This window comes from Canis lupus, chromosome 24 (assembly GCF_011100685.1).
Source record: "Canis lupus familiaris isolate Mischka breed German Shepherd chromosome 24, alternate assembly UU_Cfam_GSD_1.0, whole genome shotgun sequence".
Taxonomy (NCBI): domain Eukaryota; kingdom Metazoa; phylum Chordata; class Mammalia; order Carnivora; family Canidae; genus Canis; species Canis lupus.
In genome coordinates this window covers 33,908,634-33,920,829 of record NC_049245.1, presented here as the reverse complement: position 1 = coordinate 33,920,829, position 12,196 = coordinate 33,908,634, and the positions used below count along the sequence as shown (strand labels likewise).

The window sequence follows — 12,196 nt, the reverse complement described above, 5'->3', positions numbered from 1 at the left end:
AATGTGTGGAGGAAGTGTATGAAACCGTGCATCTGAATGAGATCACCCAAGGAGAAAGGCTCTTGGCCATCTAGGAGAGGTCCTTTCAAAGAGATAAGGGGACCCTCCCAGGCACTTGCCCGTGGCTTCAGCGGGCACCCTTTCCCAGTTCCAGGACTGAATCCCAATAGTAGACATCTCTCCAGACCCTGGGGAAACTCCCCAATAAATAAATCCCAAATGAAGTTGAGGCCCTATGTATTCCGAATTTCCTGTCCTTTCATCTCCTGCCATGTTTCTCTCCATCCCCATCTTCCCAAAGCCTCCCCTATCCTTCTCCTCCCTAACTCCTAGAAACTTGCCTTAGTCACCCAGCCAGGGTCCATCCCCAGAGCATGACCTGTTACAAATACAATCTCATCCTGACTCAAAGTTGTGAAAGGGAAAGCGATGCCTCACCAGCTCAAGGGACACCCACCACCTTCTCCTGCCACCACCTCCACCTCATCCATCAAGCCGGAAACTCCTGATCCCCAAAGAGGGGGACATCATCACCTCTTTCTTGTCCACACATATGAGTTCCTGAAAATGGCAGACCTGTCCCCTCAGTGAGAACTAGCACATAATAGATGCTCAGGGGAAAAATGTCATTGGACATAAGTTCCCCCAGGCTCTCTTCCTGACCCCCGGGGTCTCAGAAGAGCTGTCTGGGGCCAGAGAACAGAAGAAATAAAAGAGAAGTGGGTTCCTCCTCCTTTTAAAATGCTGACAAGATGCTTCATATTCTCACCACACGGTGGTGGGAACCAGAGAGGTTGAGGGGAATAAGAACAAATTTCTTGATGATTAAGGGAAAGGGCTGGGATCAAGCTTTAGGTTCTGGTCCCAGCTTCATTGGCTGTGTCGCCATGTTGGGCAAGTCACTTAAACTAAGCCTCAGTTTCCTCCTTTGCAAAGGGATAATAATTGTGCTTAGCTCCCAGGGCTGTCCTGGGGATTAGGGGAAATAATGCCTATTGGGTGCGCCTGGCACATAACCGTAACTATCGATGCTATTACAAGTACAGTTATTATTCATGTACTTGATGCCTTACTCAGCTCGGGCTCTCCATCCCATACTCCCCAAGCGCCAAGATTTAGGGACCCTGTCCCCTGTGGGGCTGGGTCCCTCTCCCGGCGGCGTCCGCTCCGGGTCTCCGGGTAGAGCCCTTCCCCTCTACCTTTCACGCCCCCTCCGAAGCCCCTCCTCTTTCCCGGGGTCCCGGGGCGCGTGCGGGGCGGCAAGGGGGGCGTCCTGGCCCGAGACCCGGCTACTAGGCAGCCCCGCGCCGGTCTCCATGGCGACCGCGCGGGCCGAGAGCGCAGCGCCGAGCCGAGGCGGCCACGCGCCCGCAGCCGCTTATGTAACGCGACGCGCAGCGCGGAGCCAGGCTCCGGGCCGGATCCCAGCTAGGAGCTGAGGGCCGGGGAGAGGGCGGCTCGGCAGGCTCGTCCTGGGTCCCGCCCTTCCACCCGCCATCTGGACGGGCCGCCAAGGCCGCCAGCCTCGTCTGCCCGGGGCTGATTTTTGTCCCCTCCTTGGAACAGCGGGCCCGCTGGTTGCGGGGAGAGGGGCGAGCCTCAGGAGTTCTCAGAGGAGCTGGGGGACTCGCCCTGAATCCCCAGGGCCAGGACGTAGGCTGCTGGGTAGCGGCAAGAGGCGCGCGCGCGAGAGGCAGGGCCAGACTGAGGCTGAGCCCTCTCCGCCCGGCCCCCGCCCCCGCCCCCGCCCCCTGGGAGCTCTCAGCCCGAATCGGCTTTCAATTAAGCTGCGGCGGCCAGAGCTCCTGGGGAGGAAACAGGCTAACGGCTCGACCTAAGGAGCCTCCCCCGGGGGCCTGGGGCCAGGCCTGGGGGAATCCCCAAGCCAGATTGGGGGAGTGGGGGAGGGCCCCAGACCCCAAGGGGATAGGAGACTGGGACCAGAGACAATATCCTTCGGTTCTTCTTTAGTCTAGAGGAGCCCCCTTACTTGTTGGGCTATTACCACCTCCCTGAGGTCAGTCCCCAGGTCCTCACCTACACCCCCAGGAACCTAAGATCAGAGATGGCAGAGGCTCTTGGCTATTCCCTCCAGCCCAGCGGCTTCTTAGAGCCCTCTATGACCACCTTTGGGCATCATGGGAGTCTTTCTCTTTCTGGGACCCCAAACACCTGACCCAGGTCCTGGCCACTCTAGTCCCAGGTCCTGGACCCTACACAAAAAGAGAAGGTCTCCAGATGGGCCCTCTATACTCAGAGTCCAGAAACTAATGGAGAATGGGTAGAATAGAAGGGAGTTCCTAGTTGGATTCCCATTCATACACAGAGATGCCTCTTTCCTAGGCCTCCTGAGACCCCCATGGAAACCCCAAGACCCAGTAAGGCACAAACCTCAGAGTAGAGAAAGCAGGGGCTAGGGGATCATACCACACACCGTGTCTGAGGGGAGCAGAGATTATCTCTCTCAGGCTGAGCAACTGTCCTCAGAGTGGAGGCATCTGAAGGAGATCCCAGATGCCAATGACCCTCCCCATACACACACACACACACACACACACACACACAACTCATTCCCTGGGCACCGCGTCGGCATGCCTAAATCTGCCGCAGACTCGACTTTGCCAAACCCTCTTCCCCCATAGCTGTAGCCGAAGCCTGCTGGGGAGGGGGTGGCTGCTGGATGAGGCAACCCCAGGGTCACTGGGACGATGGATGAGCTAGCTGGCCAGCCTGTGGTTCCGACGCCTGTACACCACTCAACCTCAGGGACGAACAGGGGGTCTCAGACAGAGCATTGGGGACCCTAGTGTCCACAGTCTTCCCAAGTGGCCACTTGGCTCTGACTTGGATCCAGGATCTGGAAGACTTTAAGTTTAGGCTCCCAGTCTTTCTAGAAGACCCGGTCTTTCGGTCCTTAGGGGTCTTTGGCCACCCCCCAGGGAAGTCTGCAGGAGTCTCAGCCCAGAGGGTCAAGCAATGCCCAAGGGAGCGTTTGAAGGCGCGGAGCGCAGACAGCCAGAGCGGGAGGCGCGCTAGTGCGCAAGGGACGCAGCGCCGCTGGAGGGTGGGGGGTGGGGGCGGCTGACAGCCGTGATGGATGGCTGAGACCGCTGGGGGGCGGCGGGGGGCCTGGGAGCCCGAGGGGGTGGCTGGCCCCGAAGACCTCGGAGCAGGGAAACCGTGGAGGAGGGCGGCGGAAAGCAGGAGCGGCGAAAGGACTTGCTTCAAGCCCCTGGGCTCCTAGAGAGTCTCCGCACCCACCGCAGCGCGTCCGCAGTGTCCGCTCCGCGGCGCCGGGGATTCAGCCGCCGGGACCCCCATTCCTGAGGCCTCACTGGGGAAGATAGCAGAGCTGACTAGAAAGGCTCCCCCTTGCCCCGCCCTGGAAACCTCATTGCCATCCCAGGGCACCAGAGGAAGGGAAAAGGGGGAAGAAAGGAGGGTGATCTTGCTTCCCGTCCTGAATAGGAACCCTTGGGCACGCGAGAGGGAGAGGGAGAGGGAGATTCCGCAAAGTAGAGCTGAAAAAATCTCCGGAGGAGATACGCTTCTGTCTGAGGTCGGACCTGGGGCAGCTTTGGGGGAGGGGGCCCGGATTGCACCAAGTGTCCCCTTAAGGAGACACTGCAGCCCGGACGGGGGCTGTCATATGTCTCCAACCCCCCATGGGCACCTTCCCCCCACCTTTCAGCTGGAAGTCTCAGAGCGAGGGACTGCAGCAGACTGCACCCCCCCACCCCCTCCCCGCGCCGCCGGTCAACGCTCTGCGCCAGGACGCCGGGGTCCCTTCTTGGGGAAAGGAACCCTCCTCCCGCCCGTCGAGGTCCACGTCAGCCCATTCTAGCTCTTCCATCCCCTTCCCACCGCCTCCCCCGCTTAGCTAACCCACGTCTGCCCCCGGGCTGTGGGCAATGGCAACCCCTCGGCCCCCAGCCCTGCCCGGGGCGCGGCGCATTCCAGCACCTCGGACAGCGCCTGGCGCATTCCAATGGAGCCGGGCTCCAGGCCGCCTTGGGCGCCCACCGCCCCGGTCAGTCTCAGCCTCCTCTCTGAAGGAGGCGGCCCCCGCTCTGCCTCTAACCCTAGAGCTGCCTCCTCTCCTTGCCGCCCCCTCCCTCGCCGCCCCCGGGCCGCTGCTTACCGGGGTTGGCTCCCCCATCGCCGTCCTCGCAGTCCGTCAGGTTGTTTAGCATGGTGGCGGCGCGGCGCCGGGCCCGGGGATGGCTGCTCCGCCTCGCCCGCGCCCCTCTGCCCGCCTTCGCCGCTCTCGCTCGCTCTAGCTCTCTCTCGCTCTCCGCTCCACGGAGGAAGAAGCTGCAGTGCCCGCCCGCCCGGCGCACACACACTCGCACACGGACACACGCTCACACCCGCGCGCGCCCCCTCTCAGCGGCGGCGCTGCTCACCTCATCCCGTATGCAGGAGGCGTGAGCCACTGGCGGGGTTTTGGGGGGGAGCGCGAGAGGGAGGAAGAAGAGGAGACGAGGGGCGGGCTGAGCGCGGCTGGAGGCCCCCTCGCACGAAAACCGGGGGCTTGCACGGGTAGGATGAAGGGGATGCTGCGGGGGACGGGGGCCTCGCCTCCCACGAGCAGACGCAGCTCCGCCCGCCCCCCACTCCCCGGCACAGGCGGGGCCGGCACGTGGGCAGGTGCCATCCCGCGCCCTAAAAATAACGGCAGGGAACTAGGTCGCGGCCGCGGGGAGGCGGCCCCGCAGCGGCTGCCTGGCTGGGGGTCTGGGGTGACCCCTAGGGGGAAGGCGAGGAGTACTGAGGCGGCGGGGGTGGGGCGCCATGGAATATGGGTCCCTGGGGAGCCTGTCTGCAAAGCTGGGGAGGCCAGCCCTGAAGAGGAGCAGAGAACCAGGCCCTTTCCCAAACCGCTGTTCAAAAGGTTGGAACTGGGGGCGGATGGGGGAGGGGGGTTGAGGTTAGAGCCCTTAACTGAATCAGTGTGCTGCCCCCAAGGGTTCAGGGTCACTGGGCTGAACTGTCTGTCTCATCTTGTCTTAAAATGGGAAGGGTGGAACCTGAGGAGTTGCAATGAACCCTCTCATTGTGCTTAGACTGAATCCTAGCATTTCACCCCCAAGACAAATTCCAGGAGTCCACAGACAGGGACCCTCTGACTGTAGAATGACCCTGGGAAGGAGATGTGATGAGAAGGAGAGAAGGCAGCAGTGAGATTCCAGGGATGGCTGACTCCCCACTGGGGATGGTGCAGCCTCAAGGGAGGGCAGGCCGGTAGGAGGCTGGCCGGGGACAGAGTGGGGGAGGGAGGAATGAGGCCGACTGTGGGTTTGGGACCAGATTTTCTCCTGGGGCGGGAGTGTCTAATCCCCTAATCCTGGATTGCTTTCTGAGGATTCCAGAGCCAACCCGCTCTCTCCATTCCTCCCCCTCCACTGACACCAGTCCTCCAGAAGCTTGATTGTCCTGGGACCTCTCTGGGCCAACCCCTAGAATTTAGACTTAAGCCAGCAGTGGAGACATCTCAGGAAGCAGCATCAAAGGTATGGACTCTGTGTGTCTCTGAAAGATCTAAACATCCAAGGGTGAGAGCAGATTAAGGGGAAATTATTTTCAGACTCACCCTAGCCCCCAGCACTGGCCCTCTAAGTTTCAGGAGAGTTCCATGGCTGGAGAGGATCACATCAACCATCTTATCTAACAGACAACTTTCATCTTATAGATGAAAAAGCTAAGGCCCAAAGAGGAGAAATGACTGCCTATGGACACAATGCCAGCAAATGGCAGGATTTAGTCTAGAATCCAGTTTGCTTTATTCTAGTTTAGGACCCTTCCTCAACATAACTTCTTTGAAACATTGGTCTTGCCTCCAACGGAAGGGACAAGGATACAGTCAAACCAAACTGCTCAGCAATCTCTGATTCTTGGCTACCAAAAAGGGAACAGGGAAGGGTCTGAGATGAGCTCTCTCCCCTTTACTGGTGGCCAGGCTTCAGAGGTGCAGGACTGAAGGGGCCCCTCAGCTGGCAACTGGAAGTAGGCCCAGAAGACTTCAAGGGTCCTAAAAAAATCTGTCCACATGACTAGAGACCCCATTCTAGGACATGACTTTACAGGGCCATTGACAGGACCCGCTGCTCAGAGTCCTTGCACATATTTGTCAGTGGCTTCAGATCAGGTCAATCACAGTCTTTGGCAGCTGACTGAAAGAGGTTCGGAGGGACCCACCACTAAGGTATCACTACCACCAGGGTTTATGGATGCTGGAGGGCCTCGTTAGGGTGGAGACCTAGCTATTCAGACAAGGCGTAAGAATTGGTCTTCTTGGGGGGCCCTGGCTGACTTGGTTGAGCATCTGCTTTTGGCTCAGGTCATGGACTCAGGGTCATGGTCTCAACCCCCACATCGGGCTCCCTGCTCAGCAGGGAATCTGCTTCTCCATCTCTCTCTGCCCACCCCTCCATTCATGCCTTCTCTCTCTCTCTATCTAATAAATAAATAAATAAATAAATAAATAAATAAATAAATATCTTTTAAAAATCGGTCTTCTTGGCTTTCCCAGGGAGAAAATCACCAAAAAGATGAGATGAGTTTAGATTCGTGACAGAGGTTAAAAGGATAGCAGGTGGACAGACCAATATTCAATAATTTCTAAGCTCTCCACTCCATATACACCCCACCATCACCGCCACAAGCCACAGCATTATGGTTTTCCACTACTCATAGAGACAGGTAACAGCAAAATGTGTAGCATGTTTGTCTGAGAAGTGCTGTAAAATAAATGCTGAGATTTTTTCAGCAACTTCAGATCTGGGATGTCCCCCTGGAGGTACTTCTATTCATTTGTGGTCCAGAGCCCTGGCCACACAGGGACTGAGCCCACCCACAGGAGGAACCTAGATCCCAAGCGAGTGCAGGTGAAGGCAGGAGTGACTCCTCTTCTCTGGGTGCTCCGTCTGCCTACCCTTACGGGAGTTCCTATCCCACAAGGCATCTGTAATTCAAGACATAGTGAACTTACCCTGTTCTCTGTCCCCAAACTGTGTGTATCCCTGGGAAAAATTAACTTCCTCTTTCTGGACTTCAGTGTCTCCATCTGCAAAAGGGTTAGGTCACATACATCCAAGGAACTTCTTCTCACTCTGAGAGCTCTTAGTGCTCTCTCCATTTATTTCAGACTAAAGCCTTGGAGCCCTCCCTGAGGAGCCAAGACCAAGTAAGGAAACAGCCCCAGAGGGAGAGCCTATACCTTCAAGTAATGCTCCTACTTCTCAAGGAGAGTGGTCCCTACTCTGGCTTTTCAGGCCAACCCTCTCAGTGAGGCTTTGAGAAAACACCATTGCAGGTACTACCTGCACTGCCAGCCTGGTCTCAGCCAGTAAGGTCACCAGTAAGGTGACCCTCAGCTCTGAGCCCCAGGAACATGGCTCAGCATCCTATCTCCACCCAGAGCACTAGGAAGATCGAGGGCTAGGGAAACTCTCTCATTCTATCAACACAAGATGCAGGGTTGGGAAGGGTTCTGTTTCTGAATTCTGAATGTCTAAAGTTCACTCTTCTCCCACCATGCATTTCTCAGAGAGAAAAAGGTTTCAGGGAAGCTGCCTAAGTGTCAGGATGTGGGAACTGGAAGAGACTTCATAAATTATTTTTTGCCATCCCTCATTTATGGGAAAATTTAAGTCTAGAAATGAAAAGGTACAAATTTCTTCATGGGGTAAACTTGTGGCAGACTGGGGACTAGAATCCAGCTCCCTGACCTCCAGTCCAGGGCTCCAACCACTGACCCAGGATATAAGGCCATTTGGAGGAAGCTGGAGCCACCTGACTGGGTCTTCTTTCCACAGGAGGTAGACGTAGTGTTCCTCCTCATGGCTCAATCTCTACCCATCCTTATCTGCATATCATTACCCCCATGACCTAACCCACCCACCCCAGCTGTCCCTCTGGAGCCAAGGCCCTGAATTCCCTCTTTCACTCCTCTCCCAAACTACATGCCTGTCCTCCAGACCCAAAACCCTCACAGTGAATTGATGAGTCCAGCGCACAGCACACCCCACACACACAGGGCTCGCCGCAGAGCACGTCAACCACCATCGTCTCCGTGGCAACCGGGGGCTTAATTAACAGGCTGCAGCCCTGTCACCATGGCAATGGCACCCCAACAGCCCCCCATTCCCCTACAGATTCAACCCATCTTTCTTCTTTCTCAATCTGGACCCCCTTTTCACTGCACCACCCCCCACCCCCACCCCACCTGGAAAGCTGGTGTCCACAGATCGCTCTGGTTCATTGAGAAGAGGGGAGGGGAGATGAGGGGGATGAGAGAGAGAGAGAGAGAGAGAGAGAGAGAGAGAGAGCAGCCCGTCACCATGGCAACTGCAGCCCCGTTCATAACCAGTTTGTTGCCATGGAGATTCCCGGGGCTCACCTTGGGCTGAGGTACTGGGCAGTGAGGTTCTGAGTCCCGGCTTGAAAAGGGGGTGATTGGAGAACAACCTGAACAGACTGGCGATCTCCAGATCAGATATTTATATGAATAACTCAGTGTCATTCTTCCCAATTTACAGATAGACGGAAACATGAGGTTTGAGTATGGGGGAGGCAGAGAACTTCACCCTTCTAGATCATCAAAGAATCTTAGCATCTTTATGGCTACAATGACCCTCAGATAGCTTCCTGTTCAACTCCTTTATACTACAGATGAGGAAACTGAGGCTCAGACAGTGGAAGCAACATGCCCAAGGCGACACCACAGAGCTTGAGCTAGAGCAGGGATGGGCTATCTTATGGTCTTGCTCCATCCCCCTAGCATAAGTCAGCTCCTTCTCATGCATGGGAACACATCTCAACTCCTGTTAGTCTTAACTGAGGCCCAGTGCCCTGTCTTGCTCCTTCAGAAACTGGGGGACAGTGGAAAGAGGTATAAAGGGATGTGGGAATAGCTCAGAGTTGTAACAACTGACCCCAGGTCCACTTCTAACCAGCCAAATCATTATTAACCTCCCTATACTACAGATTACAAAACTAAGGTATGGGGGCTGCAGCCCAGGATTAATGGTGGATTCAAGAATCAGCCTCTGACTTGCTTCTTTCACCCCCATCAGTTAGGTTCCCACTACAGCTGATCCCCTGGCAGCAGGAGGCACTTCCAGGGGCAAACTCCACCCCATTGGTCCAGAATTAAAGATAATGCTCATACACAAGTGACCTCCCAAATGTCTCCCAACCCTTCCCCATCTTCCACATGCTGTCATTTCTCCCCATGGGTCTAGGTGAGGACAAGGGGTGGGGAAAGCATCTACTTGGGACCAGAGGACTGATGCAAGAACAGCTGTGGCAAAGACATCACCAGATTTTGTTTCCCCTAAGGAGCCCTTGTCTACCCACCCCCATGCAGTGACCTACCCAGAAGGAAGTGCTGGAGGCTCCCCTCAGAGCCAAAGATGTTAAAAATCACCCAAATAATTCTCAAGATGAAACTTCTAATAAACTCATGCACACAAGTACCCACCCCACATGACAGACAAATGAATACACATATCAACATGCCCATCAACACACTGGAAGACAGTGACACACACAAGCACTGACTCACTGACTGCCCCACAGGTCATCAGAGCTCATGTGGGATGCTCCTCCCTCAGGACACACAAAGATACACACACACTGCCTCTGCCACAAGCACACAGTATTCCAGATTCACATCCAGCTTGCACACACATACCTGCATACCCAAAACTGGGAGCCATGTTTTACTTCAACATGCAGGAGCCTGGGAATGTGAATCTGTCAGTCACCAAGGAAGGAGAGACTGGCCATCTTATTCTCAAGCCAGCGGATAGGGAACGAGAGGAGAGTGGGCAAGAGTAGGAGAAGCAGGAGCTTACAGCCACTCCCCTTCTCATCTGACAAACAGTAAGCACCTACTAAGTGCCAGGCTGTGGGCATGGAACTTTGAACACAAAGATAAAAGGATATGGTCTCTGCTTGTGACTTACAGGAGCCACACAAGTCCACTGGGACATGGGCTCTAAGGGTGCAGTGGGTGGGCAGGAGAGGAATGACCGCCTCTGCCTGGAAGCAAAGGAAAGTGAAAAAGGTTTTCAGGAGAGGTGAAATGAGCCATAACCTACAGAGTGAGTAGGAGTTCCCCTGGCTAATGGAGGTGGAAAGATGAACACAGATAGGTATGCCTTGGGAGCAGATGAGGAAAGAGTCTGAATGACAGATAACTGCATTGGTCTTTATCCTAAAAGCGACAGGGAGCTTGTGTGGAGGATGGTTAGGACAGGATCTGAGGCAAGCAGACCAGTTAGGAGGCTGAGGCCATGGCCCTGGCGGTGCGAGAAATGATGGAGGCTTGTAGAGTGACAGTTACCGGAAGAGAGATGGGACAGATTCAGGATTAGTGTTGGGGGTGGGTTGACCACAATGTGAGGACCTATTCCGTCCGGTGAGAAAAGAAAAGGAAGCATCGAGAATAGCTCCTGGAGTTCTGACTTTTGAAACTGTAAGGATGGAAAGGATATTCATGAAAATGAGGAGGGGGGGATGAGAAAGGAGGCAGACAGTTTATGGGGAAACACGGAGAATAGAAAGAGCCCAGGAAATCCCAAGGGCCACGTCCAGGAAGCGGTTGGTTCAGGGGCTGGAGGTCTGCGGAAACCTAGGCCTCGGTTTGCTCATCTACACAACGAGGGAGTTCACCAAAGAAACCCCTAAAATGCCCCCTCCAGGGCTGCTGGTGCTTAGTTTTGCTGCAGTCAGCTCACCTGCGGCTCAGCAGCGACCCCTGGCGGCCCAGGGAGGCTCTTCCTCCTCCCCGTGCTGGGGCCACATCAAGCCGATTCGCCGTTTCTTGCAGACCTGAGGGGCTCAGCACCAGGAAGGGGACCCCTAATAAGTGCCCCCTCGGAGGAGACTGTGAGTGCATCCAGGATACACCGAAAGCTAAAAGGACCCTTCACCTCCCCTCTTCTTTAGCCTGCATGTAACTTCCATTACAAGACAACAGCAATGGGTCCTCCAGGAGCACGCCCCCAATCTAGCCTGAGCTTGCTCCACCCAACCCTCTTCTGGAGCTGGAGCAGAGAAACTTAAGTGAGTCTCCCAGGCTCGAGACTGGAGACCCCACAGAATCCTGCCAAGATCTAGCTGCCCAAAAGTAGCTTCTCTTTCTCCCATCTCCTTCCCGGGATCCCCGGGCTCTGTCCGCGACGTCTCCAGGGAGGTTTGTAAGATCCTCCAGGCACCAATCACCTGCAGAGCCAAGCACCAGCCCTAGCGTCCCGGACTCATTTTACCTCCCGCCCTCGACCCCACCCCTATCTTCCCGGCACGACCTCTTCCTCTCTGGTCCCGCCCTTTTCTGCCCCCAAACAGAGATAGTCCTGCCTCCTCCCATTGCCTTTGAACCCAGCGTTTAATCATGGGGCCCTCCCCTTTCCTTGGTTTCACCTCCTCCCCTCTGGATACGCCCCTTACCCGAGTTGGCCCCGCCCCTTTAGTGCCCTCCAGGTCAGCCCTCCTTCGACGGCCCCTCCATCCCGAGATCCGCCCCTTCGCCTAGAGCCCCACCCCCTTCGCTGTGCCCCGCCCACCTCGGATCTGGCCCCTCCCCCCGCCACTTCCCACCCGGCCTCCTGCCCTCCCCGCTGGGTCCCAGCTCCTCTGCCCTCGTCCCGCCCTGGGCTGAGACCACCCCACGCCCGGCCCTGGCCTAGCCCTTTCCAAAAGAAGCCCCGCTTCCCAGGCCCCGCCTCCTCCCTCGCCCCGCCCCCCGGCAGGCCCCGCCCCCTGCGGCCTCTACCTTTGGCGTCTTCTCCGGAGAGGTGGCGGAGCTTGGCTGCCGGCTGCGGGTGGGACTCTAAGTCAGGGGTCGCGGCGGGCGCCGCGGGGGGCAGTGAGGTGACTGTGAACCTGCGGCTCATGGTGCGGAAAGGGGCCGGGCGGCGGCGGTACGGGCCCAGATCGCACAAGTGGCCGCAGCCCGGCTCAGCAGCCAGAAAGAGCGGATTCCCCCCCGTCCGCCGCCCCCCACCGGGCGCCGCGCCGCTCAGGGTCCTAGTGCCCGCTGCGCTAAGCCGCAGAACCTGGCCATTTCGCTCCAAGTCCCCGGGCTCTCAAGTCTAGGAAGCTCCTGAGGATCGCACCCGCACCTGAGAACCATCCCTACACTGGAGGCCCTAGTGTGTGGCTCCCGGAGCCCAGGCCCACCTGGGCT

At 56.8% G+C, this 12,196-nt stretch overlaps 1 protein-coding gene across 3 annotated transcripts in view; it reads right to left on the bottom strand.

Annotated features, from left to right (window-relative positions):
- Positions 1 to 11,977, bottom strand: part of SLC12A5 (solute carrier family 12 member 5) — a 36,485-nt gene extending 24,508 nt beyond the window's left edge. The window contains exon 1 of one of the 3 annotated variants that reach the window (XM_038572493.1): positions 11,783 to 11,977. In XM_038572493.1, coding sequence (XP_038428421.1) covers positions 11,783 to 11,903 — 121 coding nt within the window. In that variant the 5' untranslated portion in view covers positions 11,904 to 11,977. Of the gene's footprint in view, positions 1 to 4,141; positions 4,544 to 11,782 lie in introns of those variants that run through there. The other 2 variants (XM_038572494.1, XM_038572495.1) reach the window with 2 other exon arrangements.
- Positions 11,978 to 12,196: the final 219 nt, after the last annotated feature.